The 13,869-nt window shown below is 56.7% G+C and overlaps 1 protein-coding gene across 1 annotated transcript; it reads left to right on the top strand.

Moving 5' to 3' along the window:
* Positions 1–4,935: 4,935 nt before the first annotated feature.
* Positions 4,936–13,773, top strand: SHISA7 (shisa family member 7). Its single transcript, XM_025369058.1, has 4 exons — positions 4,936–5,606; positions 7,049–7,203; positions 9,996–10,145; positions 13,133–13,773. The coding sequence occupies exons 1-4, from the start codon at positions 4,936–4,938 to the stop codon at positions 13,771–13,773; spliced, it is 1,617 nt and encodes a 538-aa protein (XP_025224843.1).
* Positions 13,774–13,869: the final 96 nt, after the last annotated feature.

Raw genomic sequence — 13,869 nt, 5'->3', positions numbered from 1 at the left:
GTGTGTGTGTGTGTGTGTATATGTGGTCTGTGTGGTGTGTGTGTGTGGAGTGTGGTGTGTATGGTGTGTGTGTATGTGTGGTCTGTGTGTGGTGTGTCTGCATGTATCACTGAGTTTGAGGGGAGGTGTGCCACTGCTCCTGCTCTCCCTCCCTGTTCCCCTGCTGGAGTTGTCAATGGCCTGGAGCTGTGTCTCTCTGGGTGTGTGCATCACGTGCATGCAGTTGGAGGAGCCAGTGGGATCCTCCAACTTCCAGAGGGAGAAATAGTGTCCACGGAGCCCAGCGGAGGCTTGGCACAGAATGGGGAGTGAACAGAACTGCCAGCCCATACAGCAGCCTCTGTGCAGATGAGACAAAGGCACTCCCCACCTTGCCTAATCAGCTCTCCCAGGTCTATGGTTTGGCAGGCAGATGGCACCCTCGTGTGAGTTTGAAAGGGGCACTCCTTACCCCAAATGGATGCAGCCCCACTAGCACACGCCCTGGGGAGGAGAGCCCAGCAGGATTTCAGCCTCTCAGCCAGACCCCTTTGTGCAGTGCACGACCTGCCCAACCCTACATGGCAGCCCTCAATGAATGAAGGAATCCACAGTGCTGCATGCATGTGCCACTTCCGGAAGGGATGTGTCTCTGTGTGGGGGACAAAGGCATCCATGCTGTACAGGTCACAGTGCTCAGAGACCTGAGTTGAAAGCCCAGCCCCACTCTTTGGGCACCTTAGGGCTCAGGCAAACGATGGGACCTCTTGGAACCTCAGAGTCCTCATCTGAAATGAGTGTGTCAATACACATATATGTGGCCCGCAGAGATGACAGCTAGGAAAGTTGCAAAGCCAGTGAGGAAATGGGAGCATGTCTGGGGCTGCTGTTGCTACTAGGACAGGGAGGCTGGCTGAAATGGCATGCCAGGGACACCCTGAAGGAAGGGAGAAAGGAGGCAGGTCAGACCAGGATCTGGTCTTCCCAGAGGAAGGAAACAGCAGGTGCACAGGCAGGAAGGTGGAGTGTCCTGAGCATGAACTTGGGAGGTATGAAGGGAAAAGGAAAGGATGAGAAGAGGAGCTCCTGGCAGAGTTGGGGTTTTATTCCAGGTGTGACGACAGGGAACCAGAGTGTGGACAGGGGAGTGGTTGATGCCATTTGAACTGTTTCCTTTTTTTTTTTTTTTGAAATGGAGTCTCATTTTGTCACCCAGGCTGGAGTGCAGTGGTGCGATCTCAGCTCACTGCAACCTCAGCCTCCCGAGTTCAAGCAATTCTCCTGCCTCAGCTTCCCGAGTAGCTGGAATTACAGGCGCCCGGCTCATTTTTGTATTTTTAGTAGTGACAGGGTTTCACCATGTTTGCGGGGCTGGTCTTGAACTTCTGACCTCGAGTGATCCGCCTGTCTTGGTCTCCCAAAGTACTGGAATTACAGGCGTGAGCCACCGTGCCCGTCCCTATTACCTTTTTAATTGTGGGAAATACACCATTTAACCATTCTCCAAGTGTCTGATTCGGTGGCATTAGCATATCTGTGAGGGTGTGCAGCCATGGCCATTATCTAGTTCCAGGGCGTTTTCTTCACCACACGAGGAAGACTGGCACCCATGAGTGGCCACTCCCATCCCCCTGTCCCCAGCTCCGGGCAATTATTAATCAGCTTTCTGTCTCTGTGGATTTGACTATTGTGACATTTCATATTAGTGAAATCATACACTAAGTGAGCTTTATGGCTGGACTTTTCCACTGAACGTCATGTCTTCAAGGTTCGTGCATGCTGTGGTTTGTATCTCAGCTTTTGGTACCTGTCACGGTTTGTTGGGCACTTGCATTGTTTCCAGTGTTTGGCTGTTGTGCAAGGTGCTGTCATGAACATTCAAGGATAAGTTTTTGTGTGGACACATGTTTTGAATTCTTTGGGGTAGACACGGCAGAGTGGAAGTGCATGGTAATTCTAGATAACTTTGTTTTATTGTTTGTTTGTTTGTTTGTTTTTGAGACGGAGTCTCACTCTGTTGCCCAGGCTGGAGTGCAATGGCATAATCTCAGCTCACTGCAACCTCCACTTCCCGAGTTCAAGAGATTCTCCTGCCTCAGCCTTGTGAGTAGCTGGGACTACAGGTGCACGCCACCATGCCCAGCTAATTTTCTTTTTCTTTTCTTTTTTTTTTTTTTTTTTTTGTATTTTTAGTAGAGACGGGGTTTCATCATATTGGCCAGGCTGGTCTTGAACTCCTGACCTCAAGTGATCCACCCGCCTTGGCCTCCCAAAGTGCTGGGATTACAGGCGTGAGCACCGCACCTGGCCCAATTCTAGTTAACTTTTTAAGGAAGCGCCAAACTGTCTCCCACGGTGTGGGTCAAGCCATTTCTAAGACTCCCATTAAACACCCAAGTGGACAGGTCCAGTGGGCAGTGGGGTATTCTAGCACTGAGTCAGGGGAGGGGTCCAAGCTGGAGCTGAAAAGGAAAGCTGAGGCCCCACGCAGGACGGCGATGGAGCTCACTGAGGCTCTGGAAGGTTCACCTCCCAACCCTCTGCCCATCCCCACCAGCAGCAATGTTGTCTACAGTGGTGTGGTCCCTAGACACACACGATGGAAAGAGACATGTAATAGAAAATAACACCGAGTGATATGTATTGACTCAATCCCATCCACCCCCTCCCTCCTTTATGCTGCTTTCATTTCTTTACGGCTTCCTTCATCGTTCCTTTATATTTCTTCACAATTGGCGTCAACATGTGTCCCATTCATTTGTGTCCATCTGCTGACTGTCCCCCCTCACTAGCACGTAAACCCCCGTAAAGGCAGGAACCCTGTGGGCTTATTCACTGCTGCATCCTCAGTCCAGGGAGGCTGCTCAGGAGACATTTATTGAATGAAGATGTGCAGAACGAATGCACATCCTGCGCATCATGCCGGCTCCTGGGAAGCTCTATGGCAGCCTCTCGGCAGCTCGCTCAGGGCAGGCGCTGTTCAGAGTAGGTTCTCGCACACAGGAAACCTAAGACTCCGTGGGTAGTCACCCCAGACCCCTAGGTTGTTCCTCCTGCAGGTAGAGCGCAGACGTTTCCTTCTCACCAGGCATCCTTCCCACCCCTATCAACCCTCTAGGCCCACGGGGGTGGGGGGTGTGTCTGGGACTTGGCTGGACTGTTGCCATAGAAACAGCTGGAAGATCTGCCCACCACCACCACCACTACCACCACCAACTCCCACCTCTCTTCTCCATCACCTTTTCTCTTTTGAGACAGGGTCTCACTCTGTCAACCCAGGCTGGAGTGTGGTGGTGCAATCACAGCTCCCTGCAGCCTTGATCTCTGGGGCTCAAGTTATCCTCCCACCTCAGCCTCCTGAGTAGCTGGGACTATAGGTGCGCACCACCACGCGCGGCTCATTTTTTATTTTTTATTATTTTATTTTATTTTATTTTATTTTATTTTATTTTTTGTAAAGACAGGGTTTTGCTGTGTTGGCGAGGCTGGCTGGTCTCCTGCTTGAGCGATCTGCCCACCTTGGCCTCCCAAGTGCTGGGATTTACAGGCGTGAGCCACCGCACCCAGACGACCCTTTTTCTCAGCCTGTATCTCCCTTCTGAATAGTTAGCAGCAGCAGCAAACACTTTCTTATTTCACCTGCAGTATGCCAGGCACTGTTCTAAGCTCTTTACACATATTTACTCAGTTCATCCTCCTGACCATTCAGAGATAACCATCCTCATCCCCATTTTACAGATGGGGGAACTGGGGCACAGGTAGCTTAGATAAGAACCTGTCAGTGTCAGGCAGCCAGCAGGAGGTCCAGCCGGGTGATGAACCACCCTGCTGTGGTTGTGGTTCAGCTGTGGACAGAGACACTTCAAACCTGACGCCATAAGCATGGTGTGCGTGCGTGTGCGTGTGCCTGTGTGAGAGAGGAACGAGACAGAGAGAGAGCACGCGAGAGAGCACCTGAGATCCGTTGATTACCAGATCTAAATAAAGGAGAGAAATTGGCATTTGGGGGCACTGAGGACAATATGGGTGTAAGTCAGTGGTTCTCCACGGGGGCCTCCTCGAAACAGGTGGACTTTTGGCAATGCCTGGAAGCATCTTACATTGTCACAACTCGGGGGGATGCGGTGCTCCCGGCATCGAGAGGGCGCTGCTAAACATCCCACAGCGCTCAGGACAGGCTCTCACCACAAAGCAGCATCGGTCCCCGAATGTCAGTGCTGATAAACCGTGCACTGCCTCTTCCCACTTGCCTGGTCTATAAACTCAAATTCTCAACTTCTCTCTCTCCTCCTCCCTCCCTCTCCTCCCCCTTCTCCTCCTCCCCTTCTTTTCTCCCTCCTTCCTCATCTCCCTGACTCCTCCTTTCCCACCCACCCCTCATCTGTCTCCCTTCCTTCCCTCCCCGGCCCCCACTCCCCTCGACACCCTCCCTTCCCCTCCCCTCCCCTCCCTTCCCCTCGCCACCCTCCCCTCTCCTCCCCGCGCCTCCCTTCGGCTGCCTCCCCTGCCCTCTCCTCTTCTCCGCCCCCGTTTCTTCTCCTTACATCGCGCCTCGCCTCGCTTCTCGTCCTAATGTCTGCACACCCCTCTGGTGTCTGTCGACCCTCCCAATCGCTTCTCCCGCATTCATCTCTCGCCTGATCCCGGTTCTGTCCGCCCATGCTCATTTCTCTCCCCTAGCCGTGCCCAGGCGCGTTTCCATTGCTCTCCCATTGTCGCCCACCGCGCGTGGGGCGGCCAACTTGGGCCCACGCAGCTCAGCTCCCTCCGCCCTTCCTGCCTCCTGGAGCCTGTTGCTCCCCACACTCTGCCGGCCCCCGCGCGCCCTCCCCAGCCTCTCTGCCCACCCATCTCCACGCTTCTCACCCTCTGACCGTCTCTCTCCCGCCCAGCGCTCCAACCTCTGCTCTCGTTCTCCCCGCAGCCTGGCGGCCCGGTGCGACCCCTGCACGCCCCATGCCGGCCCTCCTGCTCCTCGTACTCCTGGCCTCTAGCGCCGGCCAGGCCGGGGCGCGCCCGTCCAACGCCACGAGCGCCGAGTCTGCGGGCCCGCTGCCAGCCCTGCTGGCGCACCTGCGGCGCCTGACCGGGGCGCTGACGGGCGGCGGGGGCGCAGCGAGCCCGGGCGCCAACAGCACGAGGACCGGCCCCGCGAGCGGAGCGGGCGCGGCGGCCCGGGCGCCCCCTCCCGCCGAGCTCTGCCACGGCTACTACGATGTCATGGGCCAGTACGACGCCACCTTCAACTGCAGCACCGGCTCCTACCGCTTCTGCTGCGGCACCTGCCACTACCGCTTCTGCTGCGAGCACCGTCACATGCGCCTGGCGCAGGCCTCCTGCTCCAACTACGACACGCCGCGCTGGGCCACTACGCCGCCGCCGCTAGCCGGGGGCGCCGGGGGCGCTGGGGGTGCGGGCGGGGGGCCAGGGCCCGGCCAGGCCGGGTGGTTGGAAGGGGGCCGGACGGGGGGTGTCGGGGGCCGCGGGGGCGAGGGCCCCGGTGGCAGCACAGCCTACGTCGTGTGCGGGGTCATCAGCTTCGCCCTGGCCGTGGGAGTCGGCGCCAAAGTGGCCTTCAGCAAGGCGTCCCGTGCGCCCCGGGCGCACCGGGAGATCAACGTGCCCAGGTGCGTGTGCTCTGGGGCGGGAGGACTGCGAGCCTGGGGCGGGGCCCAGCAAGGGAGGTGGAGCCGTCCAAGGAGGAGGGGCTACAGGGATAGGGCGTCTTCAGAGACCCAGGTGGCGGCCTCCGGCGGAGCTGAAGGTGGGCAGGGGCTCAGAAAGCCGTGCCAGAGCCGACCCGGCTATTGCGGAGTGATGCAGGGAGCGGGAGAAGCTCAGGCTCTCATTCATTTGACACGTATTTCTTGAGTATCTTCTGTGGGCCAGGAGCTGGGGATACAGGAGTGAACAAAACAAGGTCTCTGCCATGGTGGAAAAGCCTAACTTCCAAATCCAAGTTCACGGCCCACAGGCTGTGTGACAGTGGACGGGTTACTTAACCTCTCTGTGCCTCAGTTTCCCGTCCGCACAATGAGACTAATCATCGTCCCCACCTATTCGGATTGTAATTAACTGAGTTGATTCGTGCAGAGTCCTGGCACACCGTAAGTGCTCATTAAATATCAGCGGCCCAGTCCGTAAGCAGGCAAATGCATGTGCTGTATAATTTTAGATGACTGCTGTGAAGAAAATCAGCGGAAAGTGTGGAGGGAGAGGGCGCTGGATTAGAGGAAGTGATCCGAAAAGCCCTCTGAGCAGAGACCCAAAGGGAGGGAGCGAGCCACGCAGGGATCTGTGGGCGAGAGGTTTGGGGCAGGGGAACTGCGTGCAAAGGCCCTCGGTGGCCTGCAGGGCAGGGAAGTGCCCGTGCAGCTGGGGGCGGTGGGCAGCAGGAGGTGAGGAGAAGCAGGTGGGCCCGGGTTTATTCTAAGTGTGATGGGGCCACTGCAGGGTCCTGAGCTCAGGCGTGATGCCATCTGTCCATTTTAAAATTATGCGAGCTGCGCGTGAGACTGAGTTGTACGGGGCTAGGGTGGGAGGGGGGAGACCCGTGAAGGGGCTGTTGCAATGATCCAGGTGAGAGATTTCAGAGGTGGTGAGTAGTGGTCCGATTTGGGATATGTTTTGGAGGTTCGATCCGTAGGATTACTGAAAGGGATGAAGTGAGGGGAAAAAAGAAGAGTCAAGGTGATTTAATGTTTGAGGTCCGCATCACTGGGAAAATGGAGCACCCTTTGTTGCCATGGGGAAGGCTGCAAAAGGAACGGGAATGGGGTCCCAGATTCAGGGTGGGGTGAGCCCACAGGGAAGTGAGAGGGACCACAGAAGGGGTGGGGTCCACACGAGTTAAGACAGCAGCGCTTCAAGCAGGAAGCGTGGCCCGAGAAAGGGGGTCGTTCGAGGGGGCGTGGCTAACGAGAAACGGGAGTGGCCAATGGCGAAAAAAGCAGGCTGAGTGACAGGTTACCCAAGGGCGAGAGCAGGGAGCGGAACGAAACCTGGGCCCTCCCTGTACCCCTGCCGCCCCCAGACCCCAGGCTGCTGACCACCTCTCTGCCACCTTTAGAGCTCTGGTGGACATTCTGAGACATCAGGCGGGGCCTGGGACCCGCCCGGACCGGGCCCGAAGCAGCTCCCTGACCCCGGGGATCGGCGGTCCCGACAGCATGCCCCCCAGGACGCCCAAGAACCTCTACAACACCGTGAAGACCCCCAACCTCGGTGAGTGGAACGTGGGATCCGGCGCAGCCTCCGTCTCTGGCCACGCCCCCTCATCCTGTAGCCCCACCCTCCATGGCGGCTCCACCCCCATCACCCCGGACCCGCCCTCACCCCTCTACGCCCGCCTGGCACCGCTGAGTCCTGCGAAAGGCGGACGGGGGCTGGGAACTCCGTAGAGACCCAGACCACCTCGTTGCCCTCCTGTGCGCTCCAGTGAGTGGGCTCCATGGGCACCTTGGTGATGTGGGTTTAGACTTTCTCAAGCCCCTGCGCTCAGTGTCAGACCACCCGACAGCCAACTACACGCAAGGGCTCAACTACCAAATTCGAATTTGTCAAGAGCCAGACCGACTGGGTTTGAATCCTGACTCTGCCACTGTGTGACCCGGGTCAAGTGACTTCACCTCTGTGGGCCTCAGTTTCTCCATCCGTAAAATGAGAAGCATGACAGTACTCACTTGATGGGGTTATTGTGAAGGGCAAATGAATTGGTGAGACAGGTGTTTAGAATAATGTGTAACACAGACAAAAATACCATGTTAAGGGTGGGCTATTGCTGTTGTTAAATATATATATCTTTAAAATAGGATATATCATATTTAATATATATTACTTAAATATGATCTATATCATTGTAATTTATGATGAGTGCATCAGTGGAGAAGTCCAATGAGCTGTCAGGGGGACTGAGAAGATGTGGTCTGGTTTGGGGGCAGGAGGGCTTCTCCGAGGAAGAGGTATTTGAGCAAAGGCCTGGAGGAGGAGAGGAGTTACTGGGGCTGGGAAGCTCTGGGTAGCAGAGCTTGTGAGCTGGCCAGACTTGAGGACAGGGAGAGGGTGGTTGGTGACCTCCAAGAGGGCCTAGAGTGCCAGGCTGGGCTGAGGAGCTCTGTCTCTGTCCTGAGGGTGATGGAGAGCTGCAGAGGAGTTCGAGCAGAGGAGCAACACAGTCAGCAGTGGGTGGAAGAACTGGTCCTCTGGAACCCATGCAAAGGGAAGAGATGAGAGGAAAGAGTCCCAGGAGGAGGCTGGGATGATAGTCCAGGCAGCAAGAGGACGAGGACGGAGCCGGGGTCAGGGGTGGAGAGGAGAAGAGACATTTGAGCTGGATCTTGAGGCAGATGGGAAGAAGGGCTTCAAGGCAGTGAGAACAGCATGGTGGCATGTGCAAAGGCCCTGTGGCAGGACCACACAGGGCTCACTGGAAAGAGCAATGTGGCTTGAGGAAAGGGATGGGAGATAGGGCTGCAGACATCCAGTGGGTCCAGGTTTTGAAGCCTCAAACATCATTCCTGGGTTCAACTTTGTCCCGTGGGTGATGGCGAGCCATGGGAAGGCTCTTGAGCAGTGGAAGGGCAGTTGCTTCGGTGAGGCTGATCATGGAGATGGATGGGCTGGATGGCCAGAGGCTGCTCTGGCAATCCAGGAGGGAGAGGACACATCAGGGCAGAGATTCAGATATCAGGAGGAACCAAGAGGACATGGGTGGGAGGTGAAGAGAGGTAGCAAGGTGACCCCCTCAGATCTCTAGCCTGGGCACCAGGGAGGGGGGTGCTAGGAGCTTGGGACAGACCACTTACCCATCCCTGAGCCTGTGCCCACTCTTTCCACCTTCAAGACCCCCAGCCTCAGTTCATGTGGCCAATGGCATGGGTTGATCTGTGGAGCTCTAACGAGGTCCTGCATGTGGGGCCAATCTTGGGGCCACAGTCCTTCCCAGAGATCAGGGCCGCGGTGCCAGCTGGGAGTCAGCGATGGCAGTGACGTCACCTCCCTTCTCGGTCCCCCCAGATAATCTGCACCACAACTACCTGCACCTCAACGTCAACAGCCCCAAGCACCACGCCGCCACACTGGGTACGGGTGAGGGGCTGGCTGCAGGAAAGAGCAGGGCTCCTTCCCTTCCCCCTTTGTGTTGGGCCAGCCATGCCAGGTGCCCAGTGTAGAGCAGGAGCGAGACCACTGTGAGCTCAGTCCTCATGGCGCTCATGGTCTGGCCAGGTCACCACGTGAACCTGCCTCCTCGTGTGGACGCCGAAAGTGGCATCTCTCTCCCACATGGTTGAGGAGAAGGTGCATGGAGCCTGGGGCCAGGCACTCAGTGAATGCTGACAAATGCCTGGTGCCCCCTTCTCGGGGCCCTCTTCCTCAGCATCAAGCCTGTCTCCTGGAGAGGAGGGGGTGGGGTGAGAAGAGGGAGCTTGAACTGCTGGAATTATGATGGGCTACAATCTCAGATTTCTAACCACCCAAAGAACTGCTGGGTCTGAGGGAGGAGGGGCTGGGGGCCTGGACTCCTGGTCTGAGGGAGGAGGGAGCTGGGGCCTATACTCCTGGGTATGAGGTAGGAAGGGCTGGGGGCCTGGACTCCTGGGTCTGAGGGAGGAGGGGCTGGGGGCCTGGACTCCTGGGTCTGAGGGAGGAGGGGCTGGGGACCTGGACTCCTGGGTCTGAGGGAGGAGGGGCTGGGGGCCTGGGCTCCTGGGTCTGAGGGAGGAGGGGCTGGGGACCTGGACTCCTGGGTCTGAGGGAGGAGGGGCTGAGGCCAGGATTCCTGGGTCTGAGGGAGGAGGGGCTGGGGGCCTGGACGCCTGGGTCTGAGGGAGGAGGGGCTGGGAGTCTGGACTCCTGGGTCTGAGGGAGGAGTGACTGGGAGTCTGGACTCCTGGGTCTGAGGGAGGAGGGGCTGGGGGTCTGGACTCCTGGGTCTGAGGGAGGAGGGCCTGGGGACCTGGATGCCTGGGTCTGAGGGAGGAACCTGACTGACCCTGGCCCTGCCCCCTCTGACCCAGACTGGCGAGCCTTGCCGCCGCCCAGCCCCTCCTTGCACTACTCCACGCTGTCCTGCTCTCGGTCCTTCCACAACCTCTCGCATCTGCCCCCGTCCTACGAGGCTGCTGTGAAGTCCGAACTGAACCGCTACTCCTCCCTCAAGAGACTGGGTGAGTCCTAGCAAGGGCAGCGGGCGGTGAAGGGGAGGGGGCGGGGCCAGAGTCTGGGTTCAGGACCATGGACAGTGGCCCAAGCACCTTCCAATGCTTTAGATTCTCTCCCAGGTTTTACTAAGTTCGTTGTAGAATTACCTGAGGTACTTTTGTATCAGAATCACTTCTGGTTTGTTTCTTTTAAGTGCAACCTTCTGGTCTCCCCTCCCAGGACTTATTATTGTATTAATCAGGACTTGGACTTGCAATTAATAGAAATACAACTTAAGTTAAAGGAAAAAAAATACGTTGACTTGATCATGGAAAGTCTACAGGTCACCAGATTGCAATGTAGCCACTGTGGGGGCCCAAGAGCTGTCTCTCAGCTCTCTACGCAACCGGCGGGCCTCATTTTCAGACAGTCTCCCCTTGTGGTGGAGACGACCGCCCTGCAGATGTTCAGGCTGCCGTTCTACCAGCTCAGGGACCCTGGCAGAAAAGAGTCTCTGGCAACAATTCTGGCAAAAAAATCCCAGGCCTGGATACCACTGGTGCAAGTTGGGCCACATGCCCATCCCTGAACCCATTCCTGTGACTCTCAAGGAAATATTGCAGTCTGTGGGCCATCTCTGGCAGTGGAGCAGCCTTCAAACATCTTAAAATGAAAGCCTCACTAGGAAACACGTGTTCTTCTTTGTTACCATTATGTTTTCAAGACAGGGTCTCACTCTGTCACCCAGCCTGGAATGTAGTGGCATGATCATAGCTCACTGCAGCCTCTACCTCCCCAGGCTCAAGCGTGATCCTTCCGTGTCAGCCTCCCGGGTAGCTGGAACTAAGAGCTTGTGCTGCCATGCCTGGTTAATTTTTTATTTTTTGTAGAGACGGGGTTTCACTGTGTTGCCCAGGCTGGCCTCAAACTCCTGGGCTCAAGCAAGCCACCCACCTCAGCCTCTCAAAGTGCTGAGATTACAGGCATGAGCCACCATACCCAGCCAGAAACTATTTCTTTTTTTTTTTTTTTTTTTGGAGACAGAGTCTCGCTCTGTCGCTCAGGCTGGAGTGCAGTCGCATGATCTCAGCTCACTGCAACCTCCGCCTCCTGAGTTCAAGTGATTCTCCTGCCTTAGCCTCCTGAGTAGCTGGGATTACAGGTGCATGCCACCACGTCTGGCTAATTTTTGTATTTTTAGTAGAGATGGGGTTTCACCATGTTAGTGAGGCTGGTCTCAAAGTCCTAACCTTGTGATCCACCTGCCTCGGCCTCCCAAAGTGCTGGGATTACAGGCATGAACCACTGTGCCCAGCGTTTTTTGTTTTGTTTAATTTGGTTTTTTTGGGTTTTTTTTGAGATGGAGTTTCACTCTTGTTGCCCAGGCTGGCGTGCAATGGCACCATCTCAGCTCACTGCAACCTCTGCCTCCTGGATTCAAGTGATTCTCCTGCCTCAGTCTCCAGAGTAGCTGGGATTACAGGCATGCGCCACCACTCCCGGCTAATTTTTGTATTTTTAATAGAGACAGGGTTTCACCATGTTGGCCAGGCTGGTCTCGAACTCCTGACCTCAGATGACCCACCTGCCTCAGCTTCCCTAAGTGCTGGGATTACAGGCGTAAGCCACCGTGCTCGGCCCAGAAACGATTTTCATGTTGTGACCCGTGAGACACACACACACATATATGTATATATTTTTAATTACAGGAAAGCTTTGAAATTTTTTATTACAGACATTTGCAAACATACATGCAAGTAGAGAAAATTATAAAATGAGCCCCAGGTTCCCATCACTCAACCTTAATAATTAGCCACATTTTGTTAATCTATACTCCCTCCACCCCACTTTTTGGTGGATTCTTTTTGTTTGTTTGTTTGTTTTAAGAGACAAGATCTCACTCTTTTGCCCAGGCTGGAGTGCAGGGGTGCAGTCATGGCTCACTGCAGGCTCTACTTTCTGGACTCAGGCAATCCTCTGACGTCAGCCTCCCAAGTAACTGGGACTACAGGCATGAGCCACCATGCTTTAGCTAATTTTTTTTTTTTTTTTTAGTTTTGAGACGGAGTCTCGGTCTATCGCCTAGGCTGGAGTGCAGTGGCCGGATCTCGGCTCACTGCAAGCTCCACCTCCCTGGTTTACGCCATTCTCCTGCCTCAGCCTCCCAGGCGCCCGCCACCTCGCCCGGCTAGTTTTTTTGTATTTTTTAGTAGAGACGGGGTTTCACCATGTTAACCAGTATGGTCTCGATCTCCTGACCTCGTGATCCGCCCATCTCGGCCTCCCAAAGTGCTGGAATTACAGGCTTGAGCCACTGCGCCCGGCCTAGCTAATGTTTTGGTTTTTGTTTTTTGGTTTTTTTTGTAGAGATGGAGTCTCACTATATTGCCCAGGTCGGTCCTGAACTCCTGGGCTCAAGAGACCCTCCTGTTCAATCACCCAAAGTGCTGGGATTACAGGAGTGAGCCACCTCGCCTGACCTTGGTGGATTCTTTTAAACTAAATCTCATCCTTTAATATTTCAATCACACACACACACACGTCTGAAGAAAGAATTTCATGAACCAACACTTACCCCTGATTCCCTTATTACATAAACACTTTCTGATAGTTTTCTTTTCTGGTCTATTTGATTTCATTTTTCAAAATGCTGCTCACTACCCGCAAAATCAACTTCACAAGGTAACAGGTCACAACTCCAAGTGTGAGTCACATTGCTCCAGGATGAGAGGGGATCAGTGGTTCCCCAAAAGCAAGAGTTAGGTTGGGTTCTACTCCCAAAAGAAGGGATAGGCAGAGGCGGGGGAGAAGAAGAGGAAGTCCTCCACATCTACTGACCCAGCATTGTGGGCTGGGCCTGGGAATCTGCATTTTGGCCACACAGCTAACGTGGCGCCCGGGATCCTTGTGGGGCGACAGACCTGCATGGGAGCGGGGTGTGAGGAGGTGGGAGGGGGAGGGCTCTGGATGCGCAGGGGACCCACCGCTGTGGCTTTTCCCCCTCTCCCCGCAGCCGAGAAGGATCTGGACGAGGCCTACCTGAAGCGCCGGCCCGTGGAGTTGCCCCGCGGCACGCTGCCCCTGCACGCGCTGCGGCGGCCGGGCACCGGGGGCGGCTACCGCATGGAGGCCTGGGGCGGCCCCGAGGAGCTGGGCCTGGCGCCCGCGCCCAACCCCCGGAGGGTCATGTCCCAGGAGCACCTGCTGGGCGATGGCGGCCGTTCGCGCTACGAGTTCACGCTGCCGCGGGCGCGCCTCGTGTCGCAGGAACACCTGCTGCTGTCCTCGCCCGAGGCCCTGCGCCAGAGTCGCGAGCACCTGCTGTCGCCCCCGCGCAGCCCCGCGCTGCCCCCCGACCCCACCGCCCGGGCCAGCCTGGCCGCCTCGCACTCCAACCTGCTGCTGGGGCCCGGGGGACCCCCAACACCGCTGCGCGGGCTGCCGCCGCCGTCCAGCCTGCACGCCCACCACCACCACGCCCTGCACGGCTCGCCGCAGCCCGCCTGGATGTCCGACGCCGGCGGGGGCGGGGGCACGCTGGCCCGCAGGCCGCCCTTCCAGCGCCAGGGCACGCTGGAGCAGCTGCAGTTCATCCCGGGCCACCACCTGCCCCAGCACCTGCGCACGGCCAGCAAGAACGAGGTGACTGTCTGAGGCCAGGGCCGGGGCTGGGGGGCTGCGGCCTCCCGGGCCCCCCGTCCCAGCCGGGATCCCCCGACACAGGCGCACACACGCCAGGGGCCTGGGGCC

The sequence above is a fragment of the Theropithecus gelada genome, chromosome 19 (genome assembly GCF_003255815.1).
Source record: "Theropithecus gelada isolate Dixy chromosome 19, Tgel_1.0, whole genome shotgun sequence".
Lineage (NCBI taxonomy): Eukaryota > Metazoa > Chordata > Mammalia > Primates > Cercopithecidae > Theropithecus > Theropithecus gelada.
Note: the sequence above shows the minus strand (reverse complement) of the source record. Positions and strands in the feature narration are given on the sequence as shown.

What these genes read in the sequence shown, in the direction of transcription:
- SHISA7 (XM_025369058.1), top strand. Translation starts at nt 4,936, where the DNA reads ATGCCGGCCCTCCTGCTCCTCGTACTCCTGGCCTCTAGCGCCGGCCAG. An exon ending in CGGGAGATCAACGTGCCCAG is followed by an intron (nt 5,607 to 7,048) that starts GTGCGTGTGCTC and finishes TGCCACCTTTAG; the next exon opens with AGCTCTGGTGGACATTCTGA. An exon ending in CTCCTCCCTCAAGAGACTGG is followed by an intron (nt 10,146 to 13,132) that starts GTGAGTCCTAGC and finishes CTCTCCCCGCAG; the next exon opens with CCGAGAAGGATCTGGACGAG.